The following is a 27,420-nucleotide window of genomic DNA, read 5'->3' on the forward strand; positions in this document are numbered from 1 at the left end:
AGTGACATGGGAGTTTAAGTACAAAAGTATAAATGCAGAGATTAAAAACAATGAAAGCCAGGTTAAAAAGCTGCTTAAAAGGTTAAAAGAAATGTAAGGAATACTCTCAAGCCGCCAGGGTTGTCTATCACTCTTTAGACCTCCATGCTAATTGGCAGAGCCAGGGTCCTGACAGTCTTCCGGAAGGCCAAAAGAGTGGGGACCGTCTCATCTTTGGGGTAAGATGTTCCAAAGGGTGGGAGCATCAGCAGAGGAAAGCTCTCTTCCTGGATCCCATCATTCAGAATTCTTTAACCAACGGGATCCACAACTTATCTTCTCTGCCTGACCTCGGCTGGGATGGATCGATGTAACAGCAATAGCAATAAGACTTATATACCTCTTTAAAGTGCTTTACAGCCCTCTAAACGGTTTACAGAGTCAGCCTATCGCCCCCAACAATTTTACCCGCCTCAGAAGGAGGGAAGGCTGAGTCAACCCTGAGCCTGGTGAGATTTGAACTGCCAAACTGCAGGCAGCCAGCAGTCAACAGAAGTTTCCTGCAGTACTGCACTCTAACCACTGCGCCACTGTGGCTCAGGACAAGATGGTTCATTTCCGAACATTAGTTACAGTGGTGATGAATGCATTGTTGGGAGACTTGACCAGGTTAAGGATAAATCCTGGAGAAAATCGATGTAGTTGCTAGGAGCCAGAAACAACTAGCTGGCATTAGTCAATTTCCAAGATTGAAGCCAGCCTTTGTTTTGGCTGTGAATTATGAATAGAAGAGTTATAGTTAATCATCTCTGGTGGTATCGTAACTGGCGGAAGCTGGGCTAGAGTATCAGAAAGATGCGCTTGTCTCGAGAAAGTCAGCAGGGAGATGTTGAATCGGCGAAGAAAATCCTAATGTATCTTACAGTGCGGTTGTGAAGATAAGGGGAGAAAAAGCGGGAGAATATACTGTTTTCCTGCGCGTTTTAAATAGATTTCAGGCAGGAGTTACTATCAATTTCATGTCCGGAAAGCTTATCTTGGTTACAACAGAACCAGATTCAGCCCCCCCAGCCTCAGGGATCCAAATGGGAGACCCCCCAAGTGGATCCTGTTTTTTCTTGACCCTGGGAGAACTGGACAGAAGTAGCACTGTCAGGTTTACTTTGAAAAAGTAAAAGTCACATAGCATTGAGGTGAAATCCATCTAAAAGTGGGCTGCTTTAGCTTTTTGGTGAAGGACTAGATGATAAAAATCAGATCCACAGGCTATCTTTGGCAAAGGACCATTCGTTCATGACTATTTGACATTATAATGGCATTATGACAAGTCCTCAGAATTCCAGACATCCCAGGATTCCTGCTGTCATACGATCACAATCTGGGCACTTGGCAACAGGTTTCCACTTACAACTAGTTGCACGCTATTTACAATCTTCCCCGCCGGCTTCCCCAGAAAGTCAGTGGGGAAGCCAGCAGGGAAGGTCACAAGTCACTTGGGTAAGCCTCTCCTACCTATGCACTTCAACCCCTCTGTGCTTGTGCTGGTCGCTTGTGCACACCTGCATATCCTCCCCCGTTTTCCCCATGCCTCCCTCACATCCAACACAACACACACCATGCCTCTTTCGCACCTCCTTACCTGTTATACACTCAGACTTTCCACCCACCCCCTCCCCAGCAGCAGTCACTTACCGTATTTTTCAAAGTATAAGAAAAAAGAGGATGAAAATCTGGGTGCGTCTTATACTCTGAATGTAGCCCCGCCCAGCTTCTCAAACGGAGGTTTCAGAGGTTGAAAAAAGCATCAGAAACAAAGCTTCAGAAAAAAAGCATCAAACAAGAGCTTCAGAAAAGAAGCCCCCAAACAGAGCTTCAGAGGCTTTTTTTTCTGAAGGTGTTTCAGAGGCTTTCAGAGGCAGGAATTTTTTTTTTCTAAAACAGAGATTCAGAAGTTTCAGAGGCAGAAAAAAAAAAGCAAGGCACAGAGCTCACAACCAAGGAACCTGTTGCTAAAATTCACCTCTGGGAACAGCTGATTGGGGGTATTCCGGGAGGCCAATCCACCTGCCAATCAGCTTTTTTCTTATTTTCTTCTCCAAAAACTAAGGTGCGTCTTATACTCCGAAAAATACGGTACCTGCCTGCCTGGGACTTGCAGCTTCCTTCTGGCCTTTCCACTGACTTTTGTTGTGGGAAGTGGGCAGGAAGTTGCCTCACCTAATGACCTTGGGATTTAGTTAACAATGGTAACTGGGACTGCAGGGATTGCTGTTGCTAAGCAACGCTAACGCACTTCCTAACTGCATTGCTTAGCAATGAAAATTCTGGTCCCAACTGCCATTGTAAGTCGAGGATTACCCGAAATTCTTAAAAATCACAGTCGCCAGTCAAAACTGCCTGATATTCGCTTGTAATGTCATGTCAAATAAAGCATAAATGTGTATGTTACATACTGTATGCTGCAATATAAACCCCTATTGTTTCCTGTTTGACAAATGTGTATCCCACTGATTATACACTCCCATGTTAGCAAAACCAAATATTTATTTTATGTGGTGCAAGGCTGTTGAAACCTGAATGGCTATTAACACGTTTATCGCCTCTTCTTCAGCAAGAAAAGCCTGTTTCAACCTTGTCTGTAAATGGCTGATTTGTGCACAAGTCTAGCAAAACAGTCAAGAGTTCTACTGTATTTGAATGCAATTATCTGGCCACATGAAGCTGCCTTGTGACAATGCACTGTGTCTTCAAAACTTCAGAAATCCATCTGCATGTCTTTAAGGAAAAAAAAGGAAAAATAATTTTAAACACAATTAAGGTATACTGTGAAGAAACTTAGTATGTTATAAAACAAATTATGTTACCCTCCTCCAAAATGTAGAGGAATTAACTACAATTCCTTTTCTGCGTGGCAATTGATAGGGGTCATAGTCTAGCATACCTGGAAAGGCTTTTTCAGTTACAGGCAGTCCTCCACTTACGACCACAATGGAGTCCAAAATGTCTGTTGTTAATTGAGACATTTGTTAAATGAGTTTTGCCCCATTTTATGGCCTTTCTTGCCTCAGTTGTTAAGTGAATCACGGCAGTTGATAAATTAGTAGCTTGGTTGTTAAGTGAATTTGGCTTCCCCATTGACTTTGCTTGTCAGAAGGTCGCAAAAGGTGATCACATGACCTTGGGACACAGCAATGGTCATAAATATGAACCACTGGCCAAGCACCTGAATTTTGATCACATGATCATGGGGATGCTGCAAAGGTCGTAACTGAAAAATGGTCATAGATCACATTTTTCAGTGGTGTAACTTTAAATGGTCACTAAATGAACTGTTGTAACTCGAGGACCATCTGTAATTGTTAATGTTGAAGGTAGTAGGGAGGGGAAGTATATTTTGCAAAAGTTTTCTTCTTTGAACTTGAAAACAAATGATTTGGAAACATCTACAATTTCCTCACAATAAGTGGAAACCAGAGTGTATTAGGTATAAGTATTTATCACGTGAAGCCAAAATTACTGTGCAATACTTTGGATTAAATTTCTAAAAGTGCTTTAGTGTGGTACGGGATTGCAAATACAGCACCTGCTTACAACTCTTTAAAGCAGACCCACCCTTTCCTGTGCTTGTACAACTGCCCTCTCTTGATGATTCATTCAATTATCCAAATGTTCTGAGCTAAACATGATAGCACTGAATCATAAACGGATCATATGATTTATACAACCGACACAGCTACAAAATTGACTTTTGTGATTCAATGTCTTGCATCAATAGGCTAAGAGTTTCTGTCCCAAGTAACCTCAAGTTGACATCTTTGCTCTGTAATATATAATACATTTCCTGATATTGCTCCCCAGCCACCCAGTTCACAATTTGAAGCAAGAATAGAAAAGAATAATAGAGTAGAGTAGAGTAGAGTAGAGTAGAGTAGAATAGAATTCTTTATTGGCCGACTGTGATTGGACACACAAGGAATTGTCTTAGATTGCTTAACTGTTTCATTAAAGAAGCCATAGTTGCCTGATTCCCATATCCTACCATTTACAAAGTAGAATGTCAAGTTCAAAAAAGCTACTTCATATTTAATGTAATGTGTGAATTTAGCTTCTCTCTGTTAGCAATAGCCAATAACAAAGAGAAAAAAAAACAGCATATTTTTTGTATCAAGTTATGTTGCTGCCCATGTCGCCATCATGACCCTGATGTCACTGAAACAATTTGGGGAGGGGGAGTTGAGTTGGCACCCTTACCGCTTTCTTTCAAACGTTGTCCTTTGTAAGATTTCTCCATTTCTTCTAAGAACTGTTCGAAGACTTTCACGTATGGAGCTAGACTGGTTTTCTTATAATCTGTTTAAAAAAAAAAAGATTGGGAGGGAGGAGAAAAGACTCATTTTATTTCCAAATTTTAAAATCACAACTACCCTGTTTCCCTGAAAATAAGACATCCTCTGATAATAAGCCCAATCGGGCTTTTGAGCACATGCACTAAAATAAGCCTCCCCGCTGAAAAGCCCTCCCCAAAAATATTTAAATGCAGAGTTGCAAATCAGGTAAGATGGCAATAGGAGCCCCATCTTGCTCCATGCGCCCCAAAATAATAAGACCTCTCTGAAAATAACGCCAAGCGCTTATTTCGGGGTTCAAAAAAATATAAGACAGGATCTTATTTTCGGGGAAACATGGTACTTAAGCAGAATTAAGGAATTAAGTTTGGCTCCCAGCTGTCCATTTGCTCCAATCAATATGAAAAAGATTAACCTCACTTCCAGGTCAATGCTTTATGCATTCCTGATTTGACTCCAAAGACATACCAGATTTAATTCTAATTATGTCATATTTTTCTATTTGTAAACATTTCAGAAAACCGACCTGTTACATCTCAATTAACCACCTGTCTTGCTATGCTGCTTATTACTATTATTATTTATTTTTACAACAAATAGGGTAACCTTCATCAAATGTCTATCCTTCACACACTTCCCAGAAAGGCAAATCTCTCACAAAAGATGTCCCAAAGATGCTTTTCTAAAAGGCAACTGGACTTTCTTGTTGTTCTTGTTTTTTTTTGAAAAAAAAAAAATGCTGACTCTGGCAACACATACTAAAATTGGAACACAGAAAAGATTAGCATGGTCCCTGCGCAAGGATTACATGCAAATTCACGAAGCGTTCCGTATCGTTTTCAAAGGAAAAAACCCCCAAGGAAGTCCGGTTGTCTTTTGGATAAAGCACCTTTGGGACAGCCATAACCTGGATGATTGAGAATCTCCATAGACTCTCACAAAAGATACGCTCACTTCCCTTTCAATTCAAATACATAGGAGAGAAAACAACTACAATGTTCCTCTTTTTTGCACTACTGATATTCAACAGCAAGTCACCAAATGATAGCATTGGGGCAGAAGGAAGGAAAGGCATTAAAACCGAAGTAGGCTTGGTGCACTTATAAAGTTTGGTTTGATTTGCTGATTACACCGAGGGGGGAAGTTCCAATGAGATACAGTGGTATCTAAAATTAGCTGATTGGATCCTTTGGTAGTGAAAATAATTTTAATAAATGGTTGTAATCTTGTTTTCAAAAAGCTTTACACTAAAAACATTTCCAGTCTATAATTTTGCAGGCCCTTTATACAAGGGTATAAAATAAGAGTAATTACACACAACTGAAGAATTTAGTGCTACCAACATGGCATTTTAACCTGTTCCTCCTCCTTTCTATCTATGCATCAAGGAAATGACACACATTCCCAATGACAACGGAATTGGCTAAAGATTTGTCCTGATCTCTTCTACGATAGCACTCACCTCGGCTTTTACGAGAGCTTTCCGATAGACCTTCAGTTTCCTTTCCATTTCCTTCATCTTTCCCAATCATGTCCAGCTCATGACAGAGGTGGCTAAGGAATAGAACAAAAACATTGGAAATCCCACAGAATTTGGCCAACCTATATTGATCACGATCATTTCACTCTGGGCTCGGCTCCAGTAAATTGACAGTTTATGCAGTGGAACTGATCGATCCACTCAATTTGTGTTTGAAGAGACCGATTGGGTACACCTATCACATTAAGTGATATTATGCATTTTCTTTTGCTTGAGCCACTGAGTGAACGTAGGCACTATAATGTTTAATCCAGGGGTGCTACTCAGCAGGTTCTGACAGGTTCTGGAGAACCAGTAGTGGAAATTTTGAGTAGTTTGGAGTACCGGTAAATACCACTCTGGCTGGCCCCTGAGTGGGGTGGGAATTTGCAATATCCTTCCCCCAGGAGTGGGGTGGGAATGGGGATTTTGCAATATCCTTCCCCTGGAGTGGGGTGGGAATGGAGATTTTACAATATCCTTCCCCTGCCACGCCCACCAAGCCACGCCCACAGAATGGTAGTAAAATGTTTTGAATTCCACCACTGGTTTAATCCTACCAATTGTTGATTATGCAACAAAATAATGGATAAATAGCTTAATGTGTTGGGTGAACCTAGGCACCATCTCATTCCTACACTTTCTAGATGCATGTTTGTCATAAATCCCAACAAGATGATCCATACCCTATAGTGGGGACAGAAAATGGATCGAAGTCATCCAATTTCTTCAGGTCAATTGGAACTGAAATGCGTCCTGAAAGAGATCAAAAGCAGCATTACAACAGCTTCCTTTAAAGCAGAGTTCCCCAACCTTTCTGGCTTTGCAGACCGGTCCGGGGGGGAGGGGGGAGAGAGGAAGATAGGGGACAGTTCCATGCGAGCGATGAGTAAGTCTGCACACGCACAGCTCCATTTGTGTGAGGGGTGGGCACGCATGCATGCCGCTCGCGCAAATGGAGTGTGCACATGTGCTTCCTTGCTTCTCACACAAGTGGAGATATGTACCCATGTGTGAGTGCTTGCCCGCCACTTCCGCAGCCCGGTTCTGAAGGGTTCAAGGCCCAGTAGTGGGCTGCGGCCTGGATTTTGGGGACCCCTAGTTTAAAGACCACTAGCGGGAAGAGAAAAAGTGTGCAGCAAGGGACTACATTTCCGAACAGCTCTGTGAACTGGCTAAATGTCCACATAGGAACTTTTCCAGACCTTGGAAAGGTCCGTCTCAACTTACAACAGTTAATTAGTGACTGTTTAAAGTTACAACATCACTGAAAAAGCGACTTATGACTATTTTTCACACATAACAACCATTGTAGCAGCCCCATGGTGATCAAAATTCAGAGCCTTGGCAATTGACTCATATTTATGACAGTTGCAGTGTCCCTGGGTCATGTGATCTTCTTTTGCGACCGCCTGACAAGCAACGTCAACGGGGAATCCAGATTCACTTAACAACCATCTTACTAACTTAACAACTGCAGTGATTCGCTTAACAACGTTGGCAAAAAAGGTCGTAAGGTGGGGCAAACTCATTTAACAAATGTCTCACGTAGCAATATAAATTTGGGGCTCAATTGTGGTCATAAGTCGAGGACTACCGGTACTGTCCTATATTCAAAGCACACGCTGGGAAACTCAAAACAACAACTTCACGATTTAGTCTCTTAATACAGAAGAGTAAAAAAAAACCAAAACGTTTATCTGTTTTTTGGCTCTTGGATCCTGTTTGTTCTTCCTAAAATGACATAGTAATATAGGACTTATTTAATGCCTAACAGGATTCTCAATCTAAAATATTGCTTTAGAGTCATTAAAAGTCACAAACTCCAGAGACAACATGCCCATTTCTATAGCTACAATTTTATCTTAGCATTAAATGCAGTACCCATTTGTTTTTCACAAAACGACACCTTTAGGCATCAAACATTTTGTATTTTAGCATTATTTCTTCCCACTGCTGATGACTGAAAACACTAACAGGGAAATGTACATTTCAGAAGCAGCAGAAGGAACCACAGATACGATAGACAAAACAGTATGATGCTACTAATGATGCTTACCAGTAAATCCTCCCTGTTCTCTATGCTCAATTTTGCATACATAGCATTACCTTATTTTATCTTCCAAAAAGCCTGAAAGTAAACCAGGCTGAGAGATAGCAAGTGGCTGAATATCAAATAGTGATCTCCACGGTTGAAATGAATTCCCTGTGTTTCCACCTCCAGCTTCAGCATTCCCTGTCATTTTAGGCCCTCGTTGGATTTCCATCAAAAAGAAATATGCGGGAGCATTGTTCGGCAACTGACCTGTTTTGGGGTGAACGCTGAAAGGGCTCTTCAGCAAATGATTGATGCCTTTGCTAACGTTCATATCCAGGCGGGGAAAACAGTACTGTAGCATAATCTCCATTTCAGAGTGTACCATTTTCTTCAGAATGAGAAAGAGAAAAGGATTAATGCAAACTGGCCTAACTCAAGACAATGCCCAGGTCTAGCTCACTCAGTATAGGTAGTCCTCGACTTACAACAGTTCATTCAGTGACTGTTTGAAGTTACAATGGCACTGAAAAAGTGACTTTATGATGATTTTTCACACTTACGACCGTTGCAGCATCCCCATGATCAGGTGACCAAATTCAGATGCTTGGCAACTGGCTCGTACTTATGACGGTTGCAGTGTCCCAAGGTCATGTGATCATCTTTTGCGACCTTCTGACAAGCAAAGTCAATGGGGAAACCAGATTCACTTAACAACCGTGTTACTAATTTACGTAACAAATGTGGCAAAAAAATAAATAAATCGTAAAATGGGGCAAATAATTAAATTTCTCACTTAGCAACATAAATTCTGGGCTCAATTGTGGTCATAAATTGAGGACTACCTGTATTGCCCGGGCAAATCAGCTTCTTGCCTTTCTAAGATTTCAAATCCGAGACTTTGTTTCTTGTTTGGAGAGCTTGGAGGTTGAACTTTGGGTGTTTTAGTACACCCAAAGCACTTCTTGTACTAAGATACATCATCATCATAATTTTATATATTTCCACATTATCATCAACTGAATTTATATGCTGCCTCACTTCTTATAACTCTTCTCCAATCACTGTTTGGGCTTTTTTTTTGTAATTCAGCAGCCAAAAAGCTTTAAGAATAGTTGTAGCTCCCTCTTTAGACGCTCAATTTTCAATAAGCTATAAATAAACCTTTTACGGTGGAAGAAAGTGCAGCAGGGAGAATCAACCTACTAAAAATAGAAAGTGCTGTTGCATTCTGGATATGTCAACTTTCTGTCTTGATGACTCTCGTTTTATCTCTGCTTATTGATTTTTGCAGGCCCACAAGTGTCCCTTGTGCTCTCAAAATCCAGGGCAACTTCAGAAGGCAGAAGCACCAAGGTTTAATCACAAAGCATCCTCCAGTCTTGAGTTATTGACCTTTTCAGCACTACAACTTAAAATAAGAATCTCACTCACCTATTAGCAAAGTTCTACCCCAGTGTTAATTTTGCATAAACGTACTATTTATTTTACCTTTTTTTCCAGAACTTCCCAGCGCTGCTCTGAATTATGCTTTTTACGGAATTCGGAACGAAGACACTCTTGCTCTGGTGGCAGAATGGCTAAGGACTTTCCAGGTTAGGCTCTGAAGCAAAATAGCCAACTTTTTGTACCTTCTCTGAGGGGGATAGCTTTGCCTTCTTTCAAAAAGACTTGCATGTCAGTCTTCTGTTCCTGGTATACAGTAGGTCAGATGGGCCCACTTCCAAACAAAATCAGTTCTCTCTAAATTCGGTGTTTCTCAACCTTGGCAATTTTAAGATGCAGGGATGATTTCAACTCCCAGAATTGTCAGGGTTGAGAAACTCTGCTCTAATGGGACTTACTTGCAATTAAGTCTGCTTAGAACTGACACTTTAACTTATATACAAACCCTTGTTATGTGTGCTACTGAAGAAGATGGGAAAAACAGACTTTTTCCCCCTGTGCATGTGAAAATATCTCCCATTTTGGAGCAGTCCTCTGGAAAAGCTCTCTTCAGGAAGAAAATTAGACCAGCACGGAAAGCACAGGCCTGATTATTCTTGACCTTTTCTAGCTAAACATCCTGTTCTACTGCCACAAATAATTTGGGGAAAGGTTATCTCAGGAGTTGATTCCTTTTAGGATATCCATTGGGAACCATTATTCCTTCTGTTGTTGCCGGAATACAATTGCTATGGGAGTTGTAGTTGAGCATCAGGAATAGATTTCCCCCCCTATTGCAAATAAGCCATTTATCCCGTTTTCAAACACTGATGGTTTCTTACTATACTTCCTCCCTCCATCTTAATCTTCTCTGCTGTCTCTCAGAAATAATGTCCCACAACCAAAGACCAAGTATAACCACACACTGTCTATTAGAAGGAAAAAGAAGGCAGAGGCGAAGAAATTGTCTAAGGAAGATGTTGTCCAAGAAGCTTACTTGCTTCTGCCTGAAAGATGCCTTGGCCAATTAATGGATTCTGTATTGATGAGGGGTTTTTTTTTGAGAGTGGGAGTTTATTACATTCCCATTAGAAATAATTTTACTTCCTGGCTACTGCAACAATCCAGATGCTAGTCTGTAGATATCTGGATTATGTTTTACACATTTTCTTGACCATTTATCGGTAGTCTGGCCAAATAGTCGTACAAAAATACTCTCTTTGCCTTTTTTTGTATAACCTCGACTCCATCTTTGACAATCCAAAAAGGATATTCTCTGGAACCAAAGCTAACAGCTTTTCCCATTTTTCTTTATTTCCAAGTATGTCCTGACCAATGAGAGCATATTCTTTGAAGTAACATTTCACTATATCCAATGATGCTCTGAAAAAGAAGAGAGGAAAGCATCAGAGAGACAAATGGTTCCTGAATGTTTTAGGATTTTGTAAGAGAGAGAATGTCAGGCAGATGCAACTTTCTCATGCAGAGAAAAATAAAACAAGTTCTGCTGAAGTCATTTCATCAGCATTTAATTTGCTCCTGCTTGAAACTGGAGGATTTAGTTTATAGCAGTGTGCAAAATAGCAAGTCCTAATTCTACATCGACACCACTTTTAAGTATAAGGACAAAAAGGCATGGGAAGAGCAACACTTTATTCTGCAGATTTTTGCCAATATGCTAAGCACTTCTTTCAGGACCTGTGCGCATAAGCAATAAAGTAATGTAAAAAGTGCCAAACAGTATTATATATCATCTGAGAATCCAAAATACACATTTAAAGGTTTTTAAGTCTAAGCTAGTTTCTTCATGTCAGCATGGGGCGAATTAGCGAAAAGATTTTAACCAGCACTTTAGTATCACTGCCTGGAGACCTTTATCCACCTGCTCATTCAAACCAGAGCTGTCATCAGGATAGTATTAAGTATAAGTAAGTCACCCTTGGCAATTGCCAACAAGCTTACCTGTGGTTAAAAGCTTTGGATTCTATACTAAGTTTTGTCAATGCTTCTTCTAGAAAGCGGTAGCTGAGTTGGAAACAGACCGCAGCAGTAGGTGGTCTCCTCTTTAGCCACATCAAGAATTGCATCTATCCTGATTCATACCGCCACAAGGCAGAGTGCTCTATTTATCTAGATGTATTTATTTGATCTGATGCAACTCGAGTCCAAATAATGCTAAGCTCTTGCTTAGACCACACTTCCTTAAACCCTACGATTCTCAGTTCAATTCAAAAACTGTTTCAGCTTGGAGTGTGGCATCCACGGCCTCTCACTATCGTTGAACAGTAACCATTGCCCAAAACAAGGGAAATTGCAATTCAACAATTTTTGGAAGGCTCCCTACTCAAATTGCTAAGATAGATTTTAACTGGAAACCAGAAGGCACCAAGTTCCACTTCATGGCACCTGCACACATTATTGAAAACCCAAAAGTTACATTAACTGACCTGATAAAAGGATGAATGTGTTTATCTGAGAGAGTTACTTTCTTGATGGTTCCTTCACCTCCCTAGAAATGTTCAAGGAAAAACAAGGTTAGAGTCTGTTTATGTCTGCTTTCCTCCCCTTTGGACATGAAAATCTCAGTGGTACTTCTGGCTACACATGTCACAGAATTGGGACATAGTGCTGAATTTTTTGCCTCACTTGTCTCTTTTCCCAACATTTCAGTTGCCCCTCATGGCACCATTTAGTTCATCAATATTAAAAAAAAAACAACCTGAAGGAAAAGTTAAAGGTAAATTTCAGCTAGTGAGCAACACAGTTCTAGGCTGCATAAACAGAGGGATAGAATCAAGATCACGTGAAGAGTTAATACCACTTTATAATGCCTTGGTAAGGCCACACTTGGAATACTGCATCCAGTTTTGGTCACCACGAAGTAAAAAAGATGTTGAGATTCTAGAAAGAGTGCAGAGAAGAGCAACAAAGATGATTAGTGGATTGGCAGCTAAAACATATAAAGAATGGTTGTTGGAATTGGATATGTCTAGTCTGATGAAAAGAAGGACTGGGGTAACATGATAGCAGTGTTCAAATATCTCAGGGGCCACCACAAAGGAGGAGTCAAGCTATTCTCCAAAGCACCTGAGGGTAGGACAAGAAGCAATGGGTGGAAACTAATCAAGGAGAGAAGCAACTTAGAACTGAGGAGAAATTTCCTGACAGTGAGAACAATTAATCCGTGGAACAACTTGCCTCCAGAAGTTGTAAATGCTCCAACACAGGAATTTTTTAGAAGAGATTGGATAACCATTGTCTGAAGTGGTGTAGGGTTTCCTGCCTAAGCAGGGGGTTGGACTAGAAGACCTCCAAGGTCCCTTCCAAATCTTGTTATTCTATTTCTATTTCTAAAAATACTGGAGCCTCATCTTTCTGGGCATCTAGGCAATCTGATAAAGCATACAATTGGTTTTAATTTAAAGAGTTCCCGCTAAGAGCTAAGCTAACAGCATTTTGCGCTGTGAAGTCTAAACAACATATGCAGGGAGTGGGAGAGAACACTTAAGTCCCTCTTTACCGATTCTCTACTTTTCCCATTAAACAATTAAAGAGGCAGAAAACCTTTCCTTAAATGATTTCCATTCCGAGTAGCTGTGGTAAAAATAGAAACAATGCAGGCCTGTATTACAGCAGATAATTATACTGTGAATTTTATTATACTAAGAATTTATTTCTCTTGTTTTCTTGGTTCCCCCGCTCCCATTTTCTCATTTTGTGTGCTCTCTGTTAGGATATGGTTTGAGCCTAACAAGTTGTCCAGGCAATATATGTGTTCTGTGACTTTAACATGAATATGTATTGTGTGACTTTAAAGTTTTACTGCTGATTCATTGTAATGCTGAGTCATGCTGTAATTAGATAATCACTGGTTGTAAACGTATTTAAGAAAGGTACTGCAAAGTATTCAGTTGACGATAAGCTACCATAGTGTGTGGAGTTGCTACCATTGTGCTATCATCGTTGGATGGATCTGCTACCATCGTGGTTTGTGAACCAGAGTGAGTTTGTTATTCTAACCAATTACTGTTTGTGTGGTAAGAAGATTTTTGTATCACTGGACTGATTTAACTGGCAAAGACTTGGATTATTTAAAGACTATGAGATTGTTTTTTCACTATAAAGTAAACTTTTGATAAACCAGTTTGCACATCTCTTATTCATTGCTCTCAGCAACGTTTCTCTGTGCTCTACATTCTGCTGGTTGGTAACACAACAACAATATCCTTAACGCTCTCTTTTCAGTTTGAAAAAAGGATGGGAAGGGCAGATTTTTATGGATCCATAAACCATTCTAGGAATCTTTGTGGTTGAAGAATGGATTAAATATAATGTACGCAAATCAATAGCACCTCCATTTACTGTCTTTATTCTTTCCAGATGCAGGCTCTGATATAACAGCCTATTGCCAAGACTGTACTCATGCGTGATTAATCAAGGTTGACTCCGCCTTCCATCCTTCCGAGGTGGGTAAAATGAGGACCCAGATTGTTGGGGGCAATAGGCTGACTCCGTAAACCACTTAGAGAGGGCTGTAAAGCACTGTGAAGCGGTATATAAGTCTAAGTGCTATTGCTATTCCCTCACCCTTTTGATGTGAGGGTCTACTTATTTCTTCCGGTAAATGACAGATAGGTAACTTGAGTCCACAGGATAATACCCAAGCTGCTGTTCTGTAACTCCCAGCATCCACACTGAATTGGTGCCAATTGGAAATCAAAACTGCAGCTATTAAAATCTGCCACTTCAGACCTGGGAAACTGATTTTTTTTGAGTTGCATCAGCTGTGTGGTTATTTTGGAGAATTCTCTCCTGGCCCTGCCCACTGCAAATCTCATTACAAAGTTCCTCTCTCGTTACAGGAACACACCTTGACTAGGGAGAGATATTCCACTGCGGCAGAGCGGAGAGTTGAAGACCACTTCCTGACAGCATCGTCACACACCCAGCAATGGACCCCTCTGCGTCCTGAATACACCCACAGTCTATGCTGAATGCCAAAGTCCTCTGCAGGGACAGAAGAAAAGCCAAAATAAATAAATAAATAAATGAATAAAAAATACACTATTTACATTACCAAACAAAACTTAAGAGCTATAAAAATTTACATTTATTCTGTTCAATACAAATCTGTGACACAAACTATGGCAATCTGTAAACAATGACTACTTATAGAATGTGTTGAATGAACCCAATTACGGCTTATTTATAGTTAAAGCCATGGCTGAAGACAGCCGATCAAAGAAAATAGCAGCTTGTTTAACAGCTACAGCAAAAAAAAGCTGCACCGCTGAGTCAAAACAATGCAAATAAGAACAATAAACAGGAATGCTAGGAGCCAGTTTGCCATTTATTTATAGCTTACTTGATACTGTACATTTCTGCGTTTTACTGTATAGTTTAGTCTTCTATTTCAATTTTTTTGAGTTTGATTATAAAAAGCTTCAAGATTTTTCTGAGATGAAGCAGTAAAAAGATGTTTGAATAAAGACTCATAAATACTGAAAGACCACTAAATATGACTATTTAAAAGAATACATGTATTGTTCTCCGCTATAAAACATTTGATGAGAACCAGTGGGAGTAGACCACACAGCTCTTTATAAAGGTAGCGGCCCCTGACTGATTCTGGCTGGTCCTGAAAAACCTAAGCAGAGTTGGACTTCATTCATCCTTAGATGGGAGACCACCAGGAAATCCTGGGACTAGTGTAGAAAGACAATATAGTCCCAGAAGGTGGCAGTGAGATACTGTTTCTGAGTAAACTACTGTATTTTTTGGACTATAAGATGCATCTAAATTTAGAAGAGAAAATCAACAAAAAAAGTTTTTGGCCTCCGCGCGCCCCATTTTCAGCTCTTTTTTCTGCTCATTTTCTAGGCTTTTTTCAGCATGTTTTCAAGGATTTTTTCAGGCTGTTTTTTCCCAAAAATTTGGCCAAAAAAACCCTCAAAAATGGGCCAAAAAACCCTCGAAAATGGGCCAAAAAGCCTCAAAAACGGGCCGAAAAGCCTCAAAAACGGGTCGTAAAAAGCCTCAAAAACGGGCTGAAAAAAGCCCCGAAAAAGGCAGAAAAAAGGGCATGCAGAAGGAAAAAAAAAAGCGGTTGGCAGGTGGGTGGGGCTTCGGCAATATTCGGTCTATAAGATGCACAGACATTTCCACCCCCTTTTGGTGTGTGTCTTATAGTCTGAAAAATATGGTATGTATCCTATCCTGACATGTTAACATATTACCAAGAATGGTGCTCTATTCAAGAACAGGCAGAAGCATCCTCCTTCAGATGGGAGCTAAGACATGTATGAACTGAAGGATAGAAGAGCTGAGCACTGCAAAGAAAACTCAAGGAATGCGCCAAACCAAAGACTATTTGGCACATATCTACTAAAAAATAGAAATGGGTCTATCCATCTTTCCTATTGTCAAATGATAGATGAGGTCAATTCTTCTCAATCCGGTGCACTCCAGATATTTTAGAATTGCTGCTCCAATAATCTCCAGCCAGCATGACTATAGTTCCCCAAAGCGCCAAATTAGGGAAACCCCAACTAGCCACTGTCAAGAATATTTGCCAATTCACTCAGAGAGCCATGAGCTAATATCTGTTCTTCCTTTCTTACGTGTAATGGGCATGCAAATATATAGGTTTCTCCTCCAACTGTGCAGGACCAAGATTAAGTAGCAGGAGGCTAGGAATAAATTAACTTTGATATAATTTTATAATAAGGGACGCAGTGGCTCAGCAGTTCGAATCCCTAGTGCTGTGTAACGGGATGAGCTCCCGTTACTGGTCCCAGCTTCTGCCAACCTAGCAGTTCAAAAGCACGTAAAAAATGCAAGTAGAAAAATAGGAACCACCTTTGGTGGGAAGATAACAGCGTTTCGTGCGCCTTTGGCGTTTAGTCATGCCGGCCACATGACCAAGGAGACATTTTCAGACAGCGTTGGCTCTTTGGCTTTGAAATGGAGATGAGCACCGCCCCCTAGAGTCGGGAACGACTAGCACATATGTATAAGGAGAACCTTTACCTTTTTAATTTTACAATAAATCAAAGAAATATAGTTCACATGATTATCCCCGTACAGTTAATACATTTCCTACCATATTAAAACTTGCACTTGGACACTAACATGTTTTGGAGGGATGCCTGGAGGCAACTGAGGTAATTAATTGCTGTAAAGGGAACTATAGAACCTAACATCTGTACATCCCGCAATAATCTACCTTTCTATGACTCACCATTAATGTCAACTTGCGCAACATGGAACACGATTTAAAATTTGTTATCAATTAGATATAATCCCCCCCCCCCGGCCCTATTACTAAAGGATGGGGAACATCATGAAACAAAGACATGCCTTCTCTTTTCTTTAGGCCAGGCACCTTGTGCAGTCAAGAGGGTTGACGCAATCACATAATTCTGAGATACTTCTAGGCTGCTCAAAGGCGGTTATGTTCTAGCTTTGCTAGAGGAAGGGGGTTCGAGTGGACAGCCATAGGGATTAGAAAGCTATCAGCCACTTACCTACAAGGGCTCGGTCTATAACGCGGATGGCAATGGTCATGAGAGTCCAGCATTTGGAACAGATCTCTGCAGAGCTGAAGGAGACAAAATGATTCCTACTCATAAAAAGGACCTAAAGATCATGTAAACATCGTAGTCAGTAGGTAATCTTTCACTTACAACTATTCGTTTATAGTGACCATTCAAAGTTACAATGGCACTGAAAAAAGTGACTTATGATTGTTTTTCACTCTTAGGGCCATTGCAGCATCCTCATGGTCAGTGATTAAAATTCAGATGCTTGGCAACTGGTTCATATTGGTGACGGATGCAATATTCTGGGATCACGTGATTATCTTTTGATAAGCAAAGTCCATAGAGAAGCCAGATTCACTTAACAACTGTATTACTAATTTAACAACTGTAATTGTTCTGCCCCAGCTACGGACCCCAAAGAACGCAGCACACACAAACTCTATACAAAGCTTATTTTACTCAAAAATCTTAACAGCCTACCAGAATTCTAAGGTAAGGTAATCACAGTCTTACTAGAGTTGGCAGAAAGCCCAGAAGCAATTTTGCAGAGAATCCAGATGCGAAGGAGAATGAACTAAAGTTGTTCCCTACAGCTTGCTGCAAGCGGCGTTCCTCCTTAAATAGGCTAAGAGAATGGCCAATTAGCCCCAAGCCTTACTCTCAAGGAGACCTCCTCTTGAGGAGCCATTCCTGCCTTTTGACAGCTCTGCGCGCCTGTGTATCGAGAAGAGGCTCCTCCTCTTCGTCCTCTTCACTTAAAGGAGCTTCTGAAGGCCCTGGCTGAATCCCTGCCTCTGGCACATCTTCTCCAGCCTCCTCACTGTCCGACTCGAGCGCCAGCTGCACAAGCTGCTGGTGCAGCACACCAGCCTCCTTGTTGTCGGAATCAGCTATAATCTGCACAGGCCACTGACGGGCCACAACAGTAATGATGGACTTAACCGCTGTGGCAAAAGTCATAAAATTGGGCAAAACTCACTCAACGGTCTCGTTTAGCAACAGAAATTTTGGGCTCAATTGTGGTTGTAAATTGACCTGTACTGTACAGTCTTGAATTCTCTTCCAGCTTGTCAACATGGCCAGTGGTAAGGATGGGATTTTTAGTGCCACACTATGATTTAGGTAATTTGTGCTAATACACTTACCAATAAGTGCACTTTATTTCCAAGCACTGGTTTGAATTGCATATGTTGACTTAATCACATTGCTTAAAAAAGAAGGCAGAAAAGCAGAATGCTTTCCCACCAATGTCTTGGACAGTGTGTGGTAGAATTGTTGCCTTGAGATTTAAAATATAAATACAGCTAAACGAAGCTGGGAATGAGAACTCTTTGTTCAGAATGGGAAGATCTAGTTTCTCAGAGGCAACTGGCAATACAGGCAGTTGTTTTTATTATCTTGTCCCCTGGCAATCTTCCTTGCCTGTTGACATAAATGATAATATATCATAAAGTTTGGAATTGAGTACAACAACCCCTTGTATGTTTGCGTGAAAATAAGGTCCATTGTGTGCAGTGTGGTTTACTTTTGAGAAATACCGTATTTTTCAGAGTATAAGACGCACTTTCCCCCCCCCAAAGGTGGTGAAAATTTAGGTGCGTCTTATACACCGAATGTAGCCTCGCCCACCCACTGTCCCCCACCCTTTGGTCTCTGCCTCGCAGCAGATACCTCCTTGCAAGCAAACAGCAAGAAAAAACAGCTCCTTTCAGCTTCAGCACAGCCTCATTAGCACAAGCTGTTTTGTGCAGGGCTCTGCTGCTTGCTGCAAAGAGGTAAATTGCTAGAGCAGATTTTTTTCCCCCTTGTGCTAATCAAGCTTTGCTGAAAACAAAAATGAAATTAAAGCAGGCTGTTTGCTGTAACGAGGCAAAATTGGGCAGAGGGATATTTCTTTTTCTTCTTTTCCTCACCAAAAAAGGTAGGTGCGTCTTATACTCTGGTGCATCTTATACTCCGAAAAATACGGTATTTATAATACTGCTGCCCAAGGGATTTCATTATTCAGAAAACCGATCTTTTTGTAGCTAGAGGAATAGAGACTTTGCCAGGAAGGACCATCTGAACGGTCTGTAGATCCAAGTACAGTACATCATGTTCTTTCTGCATAATATTTTTCCCATTACGAATTGGCTAATGAATATCAAATAACGATCGCAGAAAGATAAAGCTACCTGCAGCATTGCCTAACATCATCATAATCCGTCAGGTCTATATCAAACACCAATTCCTTTTCCTGAGCTTGAAAAGCACCCATGTGGACGGTGTTATGCTGGACAGGCTGCAAAGAAACAAACAAAACACAACCCAGAATGAGCTCAAGTATTAGCATCATACTATAATTTATAATCTAAATCTCATTCCTTCATTACATTTCAGGCTTCTGCATTTTTTTATTTTATTTTATTTTATTGTTAAAATCATGCTTGGCCACCGATATGCTGTCAAGTCATTTTCAGCCATTTAAACAATACATCACAGAGGAATAGGAAGTCTGGATAGGAAGCATTCAGGAATGGCTGCAGAGGCTTTTCAGGATCATTCGCTGTTATAGGAGGTTGGAAAACAGTTGTTTGATGTTCCAAGTGACATATGAGAATAAACAATAAAGAATGATAAACATTCCAAGATTATATACTGTTCAAAAAAATAAAGGGAACACAAACAGAAGATATCCGAGATCTGTATGAATGAAATAGCCTTATTAAATACTTTGTTCTTTACATACAGTAGTTTATACACTGCTCAAACAACTAAAGGGAACACAAAACTACTGTATGTAACGAACAAAGTATTTAATAAGGCTATTTCATTCATTCAGATCTCGGATGTCTTCTGCTTGTGCTCCCTTTATTTTTTTGAGCAGTGTATATAATCGCTGCAAAGCCTTTTCTAAATTCTTATTTAGAGTATAAAAGCTGAATAAGAGCACCACTAAATACCTATTTTCTGTATGTATCCCAATATAGGTAGTCCTCGACTTATGACCATGATAGAGCCCAGAATTTATGTTGCTAAGCGAGAAATATGTTAAATGAGTTTTGCCCCATTTTACGACTTTTCTTGACACATTTGTTAAGTGAATCACTGCAGTTGTTAAGTTAGTAAGACGGCTGCTAAGTGAATCTGGCTTCCCCGCTGAGTTTGCTTGTCAGAAGGTCACAAAAGTGATCACATGACCCCGGGACACAGCAACCGTCATAAATATGAACCAGTTGTCAAGCATCCGAATGTAAGTCATATGACCATGGGGATGCTGCAACGGTCGTAAGTATCAAAAATGGTCATAAGTCACCATGGTAAATTTGAAAGGTCACTAAATGAACTGTTGTAAATCGAGGACTACCTGTACTGTATATTAGTGAATAGTAAACGCATGGATGTTCAGGTAGCATATCAGGACAGCTTTCATCTGTTAATCCCCATAGGTTTGACATATTAATAACATCAACAAAGGAAAATAGGATACTTTATTTGGCCAAGTGTGATTAGACACACAAGGAATTTGTCTCCAATGCAGAAGCTCTCAAGTGTACATGCAAGTGTACATGTGCCCACACCCATAATTCAATGTGCCCCACCCCCCTGTGCATGCGTACGCTCCCCCCACTTTTGGCATGTGATGGCACAGTGGGCCCAGTAGGCCCATTTTTTTCCTCTCCCCAGGCTCCAGAGGCTTTCTAGGAGCCTGGGGAGGGCGAAAACAGCCTTCCCCACCACCTCAGAGGCCCTCCAGAAGGCCAGAAACAGCCCGTTTCCCAACGTCCGAGGGCCCGGAAGGCCGGAAAATCAGATGGCTGGCACGCGCATGCACGTGGAGCTGAGGTAGGTCAACACTCGCATGCCCACAGATATGGCTCCGTGTGCCACGCGGGCCATAGATTCGCCATCACGGCTCTAGGCACTTTGGGGGGCTGTAATTTGAATAGATTTTGTAGGCACCTGGCTGAGGAAGACTGCTTCATATCAGAATATTCCATTCCATACCTTGTGCGAATACACGGCTCCAATGTCAATTTTATATGGACACAATTTTTGGATTTCTTTTTCCAATTCCTGTGGGGTGTTGAAAGACTGATACCGCACGTAGATATCATCACGGAGTGTGAATGAGAACTCCCGTCGCTGAAAATAGTTCTTTGACACTACAAAAGGAAAACACACAATCCCATCTTGGTTTCATGGCAGAACATAAGAGTAATTTCCTCACATCTCAATTCTTCCACAAATCCATGAGATGGTCAGTCACTAAGTATTAGATTCTCTACATCAAGCTTTCCTTAGAGGGTCGTTTCAAGTATATAAGCAATGCATATGATGCAAATGGAAAGTTCTGAAAAATGCTACTTATCTACAGTAGTGGCCAAAATTGTGGAAACCTTTTGGGAAAAGTGTATTTTTGAGGTTTGATGGCTAATAACACCACTTTTTTTTTGGAGTTTCAAGATGATCATATTCCACTGCTGGAATGGCCTGTGAATAGCCCAGACCTTAATACAACTGAAAATCTATGGAGCTGACTAAAGAAACTTGTTAGTCAGAAGTGACCCACCAATAAAACCCAGTTAATAGACGCAATCATTCAATCTTGGTATTACATTATAACAGCTGCAGAACTAAAAGATTTGGTTCACTCAATGGGAAGACATTGTAAGGCCGTAATTCATGCTAAAGGTTACCCAACTAAGTATTAATTGATGTGATTTTTGTATATCTCATTTTTTCTTCGTGTTTCACTTTTCTTCTTTATACTGTAACTTCTATTCTAATAGCAAATCCTTCATAAAAGTTATTGCATTACATTCTTGTTTAAATTATCTTTTCATTGATATATAATTTAATGGCACTACTCCAAAAAATAGTGTTATTAGCTAGTTTCAGAAAATACACTTTTCCCAAAAGGTTTCCTCAATTTTTTGTCACTACTATATTATCCCAGGTCAGTCCTTTGATATAGGCCAAGTCAAGAAACAGACTCTATGGGAATTCTAGAACTCCTTGTTATTGATACACCTGTAGGCTATAAAAACAGAATCTAGCTTATACTAAAGTCAAGCAGGCTAAGTTTATGTCTCATGCTTTTTTACTGTTCAGACCAAGCCCCCATTTTGCTAATAGTCTCTGTATACTTCCATTCTCTATATCTTGGTGGGTAATGATAAAAAATGCAAACTGGAAGAGGTGCAGAGGACAACTGATCAAACCTATTATTTGCAGTAAGCTGAGAGACCAGATTGTTTGGGTTCCTCTTTCAGAGTTGCTCCCAAACAAACTTTATAAACTTCGGCAGCACATATACTAAAATTGGAAAGATACAGAAAAGATTAGCATGGCCCCTGTGCAAGGATGACACGCAAATTTGTGAAGCGTTCCATATTTTTAAAAAGAGCCTGGTGGCGCAGTGGACTAAGTGCTGTTAAAGTAGCACTTAAGTTGCCAGCTGCCTGCAATTATTGCAAGTTCAAATCTCACCAGGCTCAAGGTTGACTCAGCCTTCCATGCTTTCGAGATAGGTAAAATGAGGACCCGGATTGTGAGGGCAATAAGCTGACTTTGTATAAAAAAGAACAAGGGGGGGCCGAAAGCCCTACTAAGCAGGTATATACAAAAGTATGAAGGCTATTGCTTAACGCATTGTAAGCCGCCCTGAGTCTCCGGAGAAGGGCGGCATAAAAATCTAATAAAATAAATAAATAAACAACTTTTCAAAATTACCAAAATCCTTGTAAAATGCTTTACAGCTGCTAACCAACGTTGCTTCTCCCCACATTTGATTCTTTTGTAGCATATATTCTAAAATGTTTTTTTCTTATATACCGTCTCTAAAATCCAGTTGTAACGAGGTCTCTTTCTACTTGTTGTGTAACGTACCTGGTACTCAAAAAGATAGTGCCTCCAAATTTGCTTTGTTCCTGGCTTCAAGTCAATTTAAGTGGTTTGGGGAAAAAAAAAACCACCAACACATCTTGCATCAGTGAACACATCCACACAGTTAGAGGGTATGTAAAGAACACAGTGTAAAGAACAATGTAAAGTCACCTAGCCTGATCAACAGTTCAGAGGTTCGAATCCCTAGTACAGGTCTCCTGCGTGAGCAGGGGTTTGGACTAGATGACCTCTAAGGTCCCTTCCAATTCTGTTACTGTTACTGAAATCTGGTCAGCACTTGTTGCAAAATGTCATTTAGGGACCCACTAGCCTGCTTGCGCCAACATCAATGCCCATGTCCCTATCCTTACCTTAAGATCCCACAAAACGCGTGTTGATCTCCCTTAACCCACTTAAAGCTCAATCCCTTCCGATTTTACAGAAGTGGAGCGTTCAGCAGCCGAATTTTGCACATGCTCGGAGTCACGCATGTTTCAAACTGATTGAACAGTTTCCTGCGGACTTTCCCTCGCCCTCCCACCGGGGTCCCGAAACGCCTCTCCCCTTCCTCACCATCGCCGTAGCGGAGCCACCGGCCGTAAAGGCCGAAGGGGAAGAGGCGGCGGTAATAAAGGCGCAGCAAGTCAGGCAACGAGCCGGGATCGAAGCTTGCCATGATCACAGCAAAACAGGAGAGCGCGGGAGAAGTTAGGCACCACCCCCTTGCCGCTTTAGAGCCAATCCGAACAGCGGACCGTCTTGTCTGACGGGGACGTCTTGGTGCTTCTGGGAATTGTAGTTCCAGAGGGGAAGAAAAAAAAAAAGTCGGACAGAAGGAGCTTGCTGGTTCTAAAGTGGCCTCTGTCGACCTCCAGTGGTTTCCTCACATTGTGAAGTGTGGGTTTTGCCTGAGAGTTTGTCTATTCATTTACATTCCGACTTTCTACTTCAGTGAATACTCAGTGAATACATAGGACCAGTAGATTATTTGAGGATTTAAAAACCTGTAACCAGAAGGAAGAACACTCGCAGCACAGCCGAACTTTCCTTCTGTCTGTGAAGGAGCCTTTACCATGGAAGCGTAATTTTGCTGCGTCCTTCAGACCAGTGTTTCTCAATCTTAGCAAATTTAAGATGACAGCACTTGTTAAAGTCTGGAGATAGGTGGATTTTTGCTGGCGGGAAGAGCATCCATCCATCGTACTTCTTAAGCTATTCTAATATAGAGAAAAAGCACCGGAATTTTTTAAAAGGATTTTTTGCTGTATCCTGCGGCATTTGCACCTAATCTCAGCACAAAGATGCTCTGATAACATCTTTTTTGTCTGCTTTGTCCCCATGACATGGTTTTAATTTCATTCCCAGCCCCATGAGTGATGCAGGCTGAAGTCATATATACCTGAATATTTTGACTTAAGGACAATTGTTTTTGTACATGGTAACTGCATTGAGACTATTTCATTCATTCATTCTGGTGCCAAAACAGCTTCCTCCTCCTCTTTTTTCCCATGATAATAACCTCTCAGTTGGACTGAGAGAAGGTGATCCGTCCAAAGTCACCTAGCTGGCTTTTGCAGCTAAGGTGGGACTAGAACTCATGGTCTTCAGCTTTCTAGCCTGGTGCCTTAACCACTATGCCAAACTGCAGACTAGCAAAGTGGCAAACCTGCACAAAGATGGGAAGACTCTGAAATACCCACACTGGAGGAATAGTTGGTGAAGATGACACAATTTGTAGAGAGGGCAAAATTGATTTGTGTGATTTAGGGAAAAATTAATTAATGATTAAAGTCCACTTTATGGACTTAAACAGAAAAAGTGAATTTGTAATTTATGGGTCTGATGATTAGAAAGGTAGAATATGGAAAGAAGGGAATCATGATTTAACCTTAGAGAATGAAATATAACTGTAACTGCTGTAAAGAAAATTGGAAGCCGCTCCTTTCATGTCTTTTTTCATTATTTTCTATTAATCATTTTTTCTTTACTTTCTTTTTTTTAAATCTGTATTGTTTTTACTTTGTAAAAAAAACCTGCAATAAAAATCGACTTTAAAAAATGTTAGCTATTTTTACAATATGTAGTGTAGACTACTATGACATTGGAATGATTTTAATTTTAGTATTGATTGTGTTGGTCAATGACCTAAATAAATGACGACGATGACAATTGAATGCCAGGCACCTATTAAAATAATATTTTCTCTTCTAGTCTAACACCATCGAAATGAAGCTTCAAGATGCGTAACATTTGCTGAGCATTGCCCCCTTTTGCCTTGGAGGGACTGCTGTGACTTCAAACAAAAGCAGGATAGGAATCGGCAATGGGATCAGCAAATCTTATGCAGTTGTTTTGTCAGCTCAAGGATAACTTAGCAATTAGGAAAGGTTTGAAGTCTGGTGAAAGATTGTTTGAGGCTTTCTGCCAAAACTGGAGTTTCAGAGCTGCAAGGAAGCCTCAGGGAAAACCAAATTGGCAAATTTCTATCCACCTTGAAATGATATATGGGATTATGAAACTGGAAAGAATGAATTGTGAAATTGACTATTGATGTACTTAAGTAAGTTTAACTGCTTAACAACCAGTATGTGCACCTTTTTAATGATTGAGTACAAACTAATTATAAAAAGGGTGACTTGTGTATCTTTGCTAAGGGTACAAATTCCAAACTGTAAATTGTCGCTTTCTGCTCTGCAAGCACTCATTCCCCAAATTTTCTTTTTAATATAAACACAATATAAAAAGTTGAAAAGATAGATTAAATATATCAATAAAACAAATAATGAACTCATTTAATGGTGAAAAGTCTAGTGACAGGCATGCCTGTTTACAGCACTCCTAATTTTTGAGAAAGTGCTGACCAAACACTTCTTGAGGAAAGACATTCCATGATGGCTTGGGAACAACTTCAGAGAAACTCTTTCCCACATGCCAGAGTGGCAAACCTCTGACAATGCAGAGGCCTGTTTCTGCTGAGCTAAACAGCCAGGTTGATATCAGGACAGCCAGCCCTTTAGGTCAGAGGTGGGCAACTATGGCCTTTTTATGACTTGCGGACTTCAACTCCCAGAATTCCTGAGCTAACATGGCTGGCTCAGGAATTCTGGGAATTGAAGTCCGCAAGTCATAAAAGGGCCATAGTTGCCCACCTCTGCTTTAGGTAGTCAGACCCCAAACCATTTAAGGCTTTAAAACTGAATAGAACACATTTAATTGTGCCCACTAAGCAACTGGCAACCAGTGCAGAGCGTTCATGTCAGGCATCTCATGCTTTCAGTGGTTAGAAACCTGGAAGCTTCATTTTGCATCAGCTGCAACCTCTAGACCCATTTCAAGAATAACCCTGTGCGGTCCACATAGTGGCGCATTTCAGTTTAGCTGTGACCTGTACATTATACAGATGGATAATAGTGAGATCTACATGTCTAAAGTTCAGCCTGACTTACAACTGTAATGGAGCCCGCCCAGTACAGACATAAGTTGTGACAGTTGTAAAGTGGATCACCCATGTGATGGGACTGACTGATCCAATTTTATGACCTTTTTTTTTGGCGGTAGTCATTAAGCCACCGTGGCATCGTCAAGTGGACCAATTGTTCACTAAGGGCCAGTTTTACCAAAAACCAGAAGTAAATGCTGGTTTTTGGCAAAAATAGCATAAAACACAGTCGTATGATTGTGGTTGTAAAATGGTTGTAAATGTGGACGAGTGGACGAGTGCCTGATGTGGTCATGTGACCACAAGGGGGGCAGCTGTTGGAACTTTAAAACTGGAATGGAACTAATCCCAGGGAGATCCATCATAACTTCAAACCAATGGTGAAATCTAAAATTTGTTACTACCAGTTCTGTGGGCGTGGCTTGGTGGTGGGGGGTAATGTGACTGGGTGGGCATGGCCAACTATTTTTTTTTACTTTTAAACCATTTTTTCTACAACCTCTTCGGCGAAGAGGTTGTAAAAAAAATGCTTTTAAAAGGCTCTGACAATCCCAGCTGAGCCGCACGATCATCAGAGGCTTTTTTGTTTTTAAGAGGCTCTGATGATCCCAGCTCCGAAGACGCCGAAGAGGTTGTAGAAAAAATGCTTTTAAAAGCCTCTGACGATCCCAGCTGAGCCGCACGATCATCAGAGGCTTTTTTTTTTAATTTTTAAAAGCATTTTTTTCTGCTGAAGAGGTTGTAGAAAAAATGCTTTAAAAATAATTTTAAAAAAGCCTCTAATGATCGTGCGGCTCAGCTGGGCATGGGGGGTATGGGGCAGGGATTTTTGCTACAGGTTCTCCGAACCACCCGCCTCCATTGCTACCAGATCAGGCGATCCGGTCTGAACTGGGAGCATTTCACCCCTGACTTCAAACACTTGCTAGATAACCAATTGTAAATTGAGGACTACTTGTACAAAAATACCAAATTTCTTGACATGGAACGGTAGTTCATTGGTAGCAGGAGAACAGTGAAAATCCACCTCTAGTGTGTCTGTGGAAATTCTCAGTCATCAAAGTCATAGTTGTCTCAAAAGCACCTTTCACCTCTAGTAACATTTCAGCTGTGCTGATTTATTCCAGGTAAAGTTGCATAGACAGAATTGGTCACACTGCTGAGGAGATTGTTTGCTAAAGGGAAGGTGCAATGAACTACAGAGCAGCTATAGCAAACATCATTTTATTAACCATTAATCTGTGAATTGGATGTTCCATACCAGTTCA

At 40.7% G+C, this 27,420-nt stretch overlaps 1 protein-coding gene, 1 non-coding gene and 1 pseudogene across 2 annotated transcripts; 2 read left to right on the plus strand and 1 right to left on the minus strand.

Moving 5' to 3' along the window:
• Positions 1-2,505: 2,505 nt before the first annotated feature.
• PRIM1 (DNA primase subunit 1) lies at positions 2,506-23,389 on the minus strand. The gene is made up of 13 exons (XM_070934897.1): positions 23,287-23,389; positions 20,833-20,990; positions 19,020-19,126; positions 16,831-16,904; positions 14,175-14,311; positions 11,752-11,813; positions 10,578-10,687; positions 9,371-9,447; positions 8,150-8,270; positions 6,531-6,600; positions 5,788-5,879; positions 4,231-4,329; positions 2,506-2,754 (listed from the first exon to the last, which is right to left on the minus strand). The coding sequence occupies exons 1-13, from the start codon at positions 23,387-23,389 to the stop codon at positions 2,735-2,737; spliced, it is 1,230 nt and encodes a 409-aa protein (XP_070790998.1). The 3' UTR covers positions 2,506-2,734.
• LOC139313542 (U6 spliceosomal RNA) lies at positions 5,064-5,163 on the plus strand (annotated as a pseudogene).
• On the plus strand, positions 22,122-22,226 carry LOC139313535 (U6 spliceosomal RNA). Its single transcript, XR_011600137.1, has one exon. It is a non-coding gene; the product is annotated as a U6 spliceosomal RNA (small nuclear RNA).
• Positions 23,390-27,420: the final 4,031 nt, after the last annotated feature.

Source organism: Pituophis catenifer, unplaced genomic scaffold (genome assembly GCF_029215685.1).
Source record: "Pituophis catenifer annectens isolate HBS135680 unplaced genomic scaffold, rPitCat1.0.hap2 SCAF_2, whole genome shotgun sequence".
NCBI lineage: Eukaryota > Metazoa > Chordata > Lepidosauria > Squamata > Colubridae > Pituophis > Pituophis catenifer.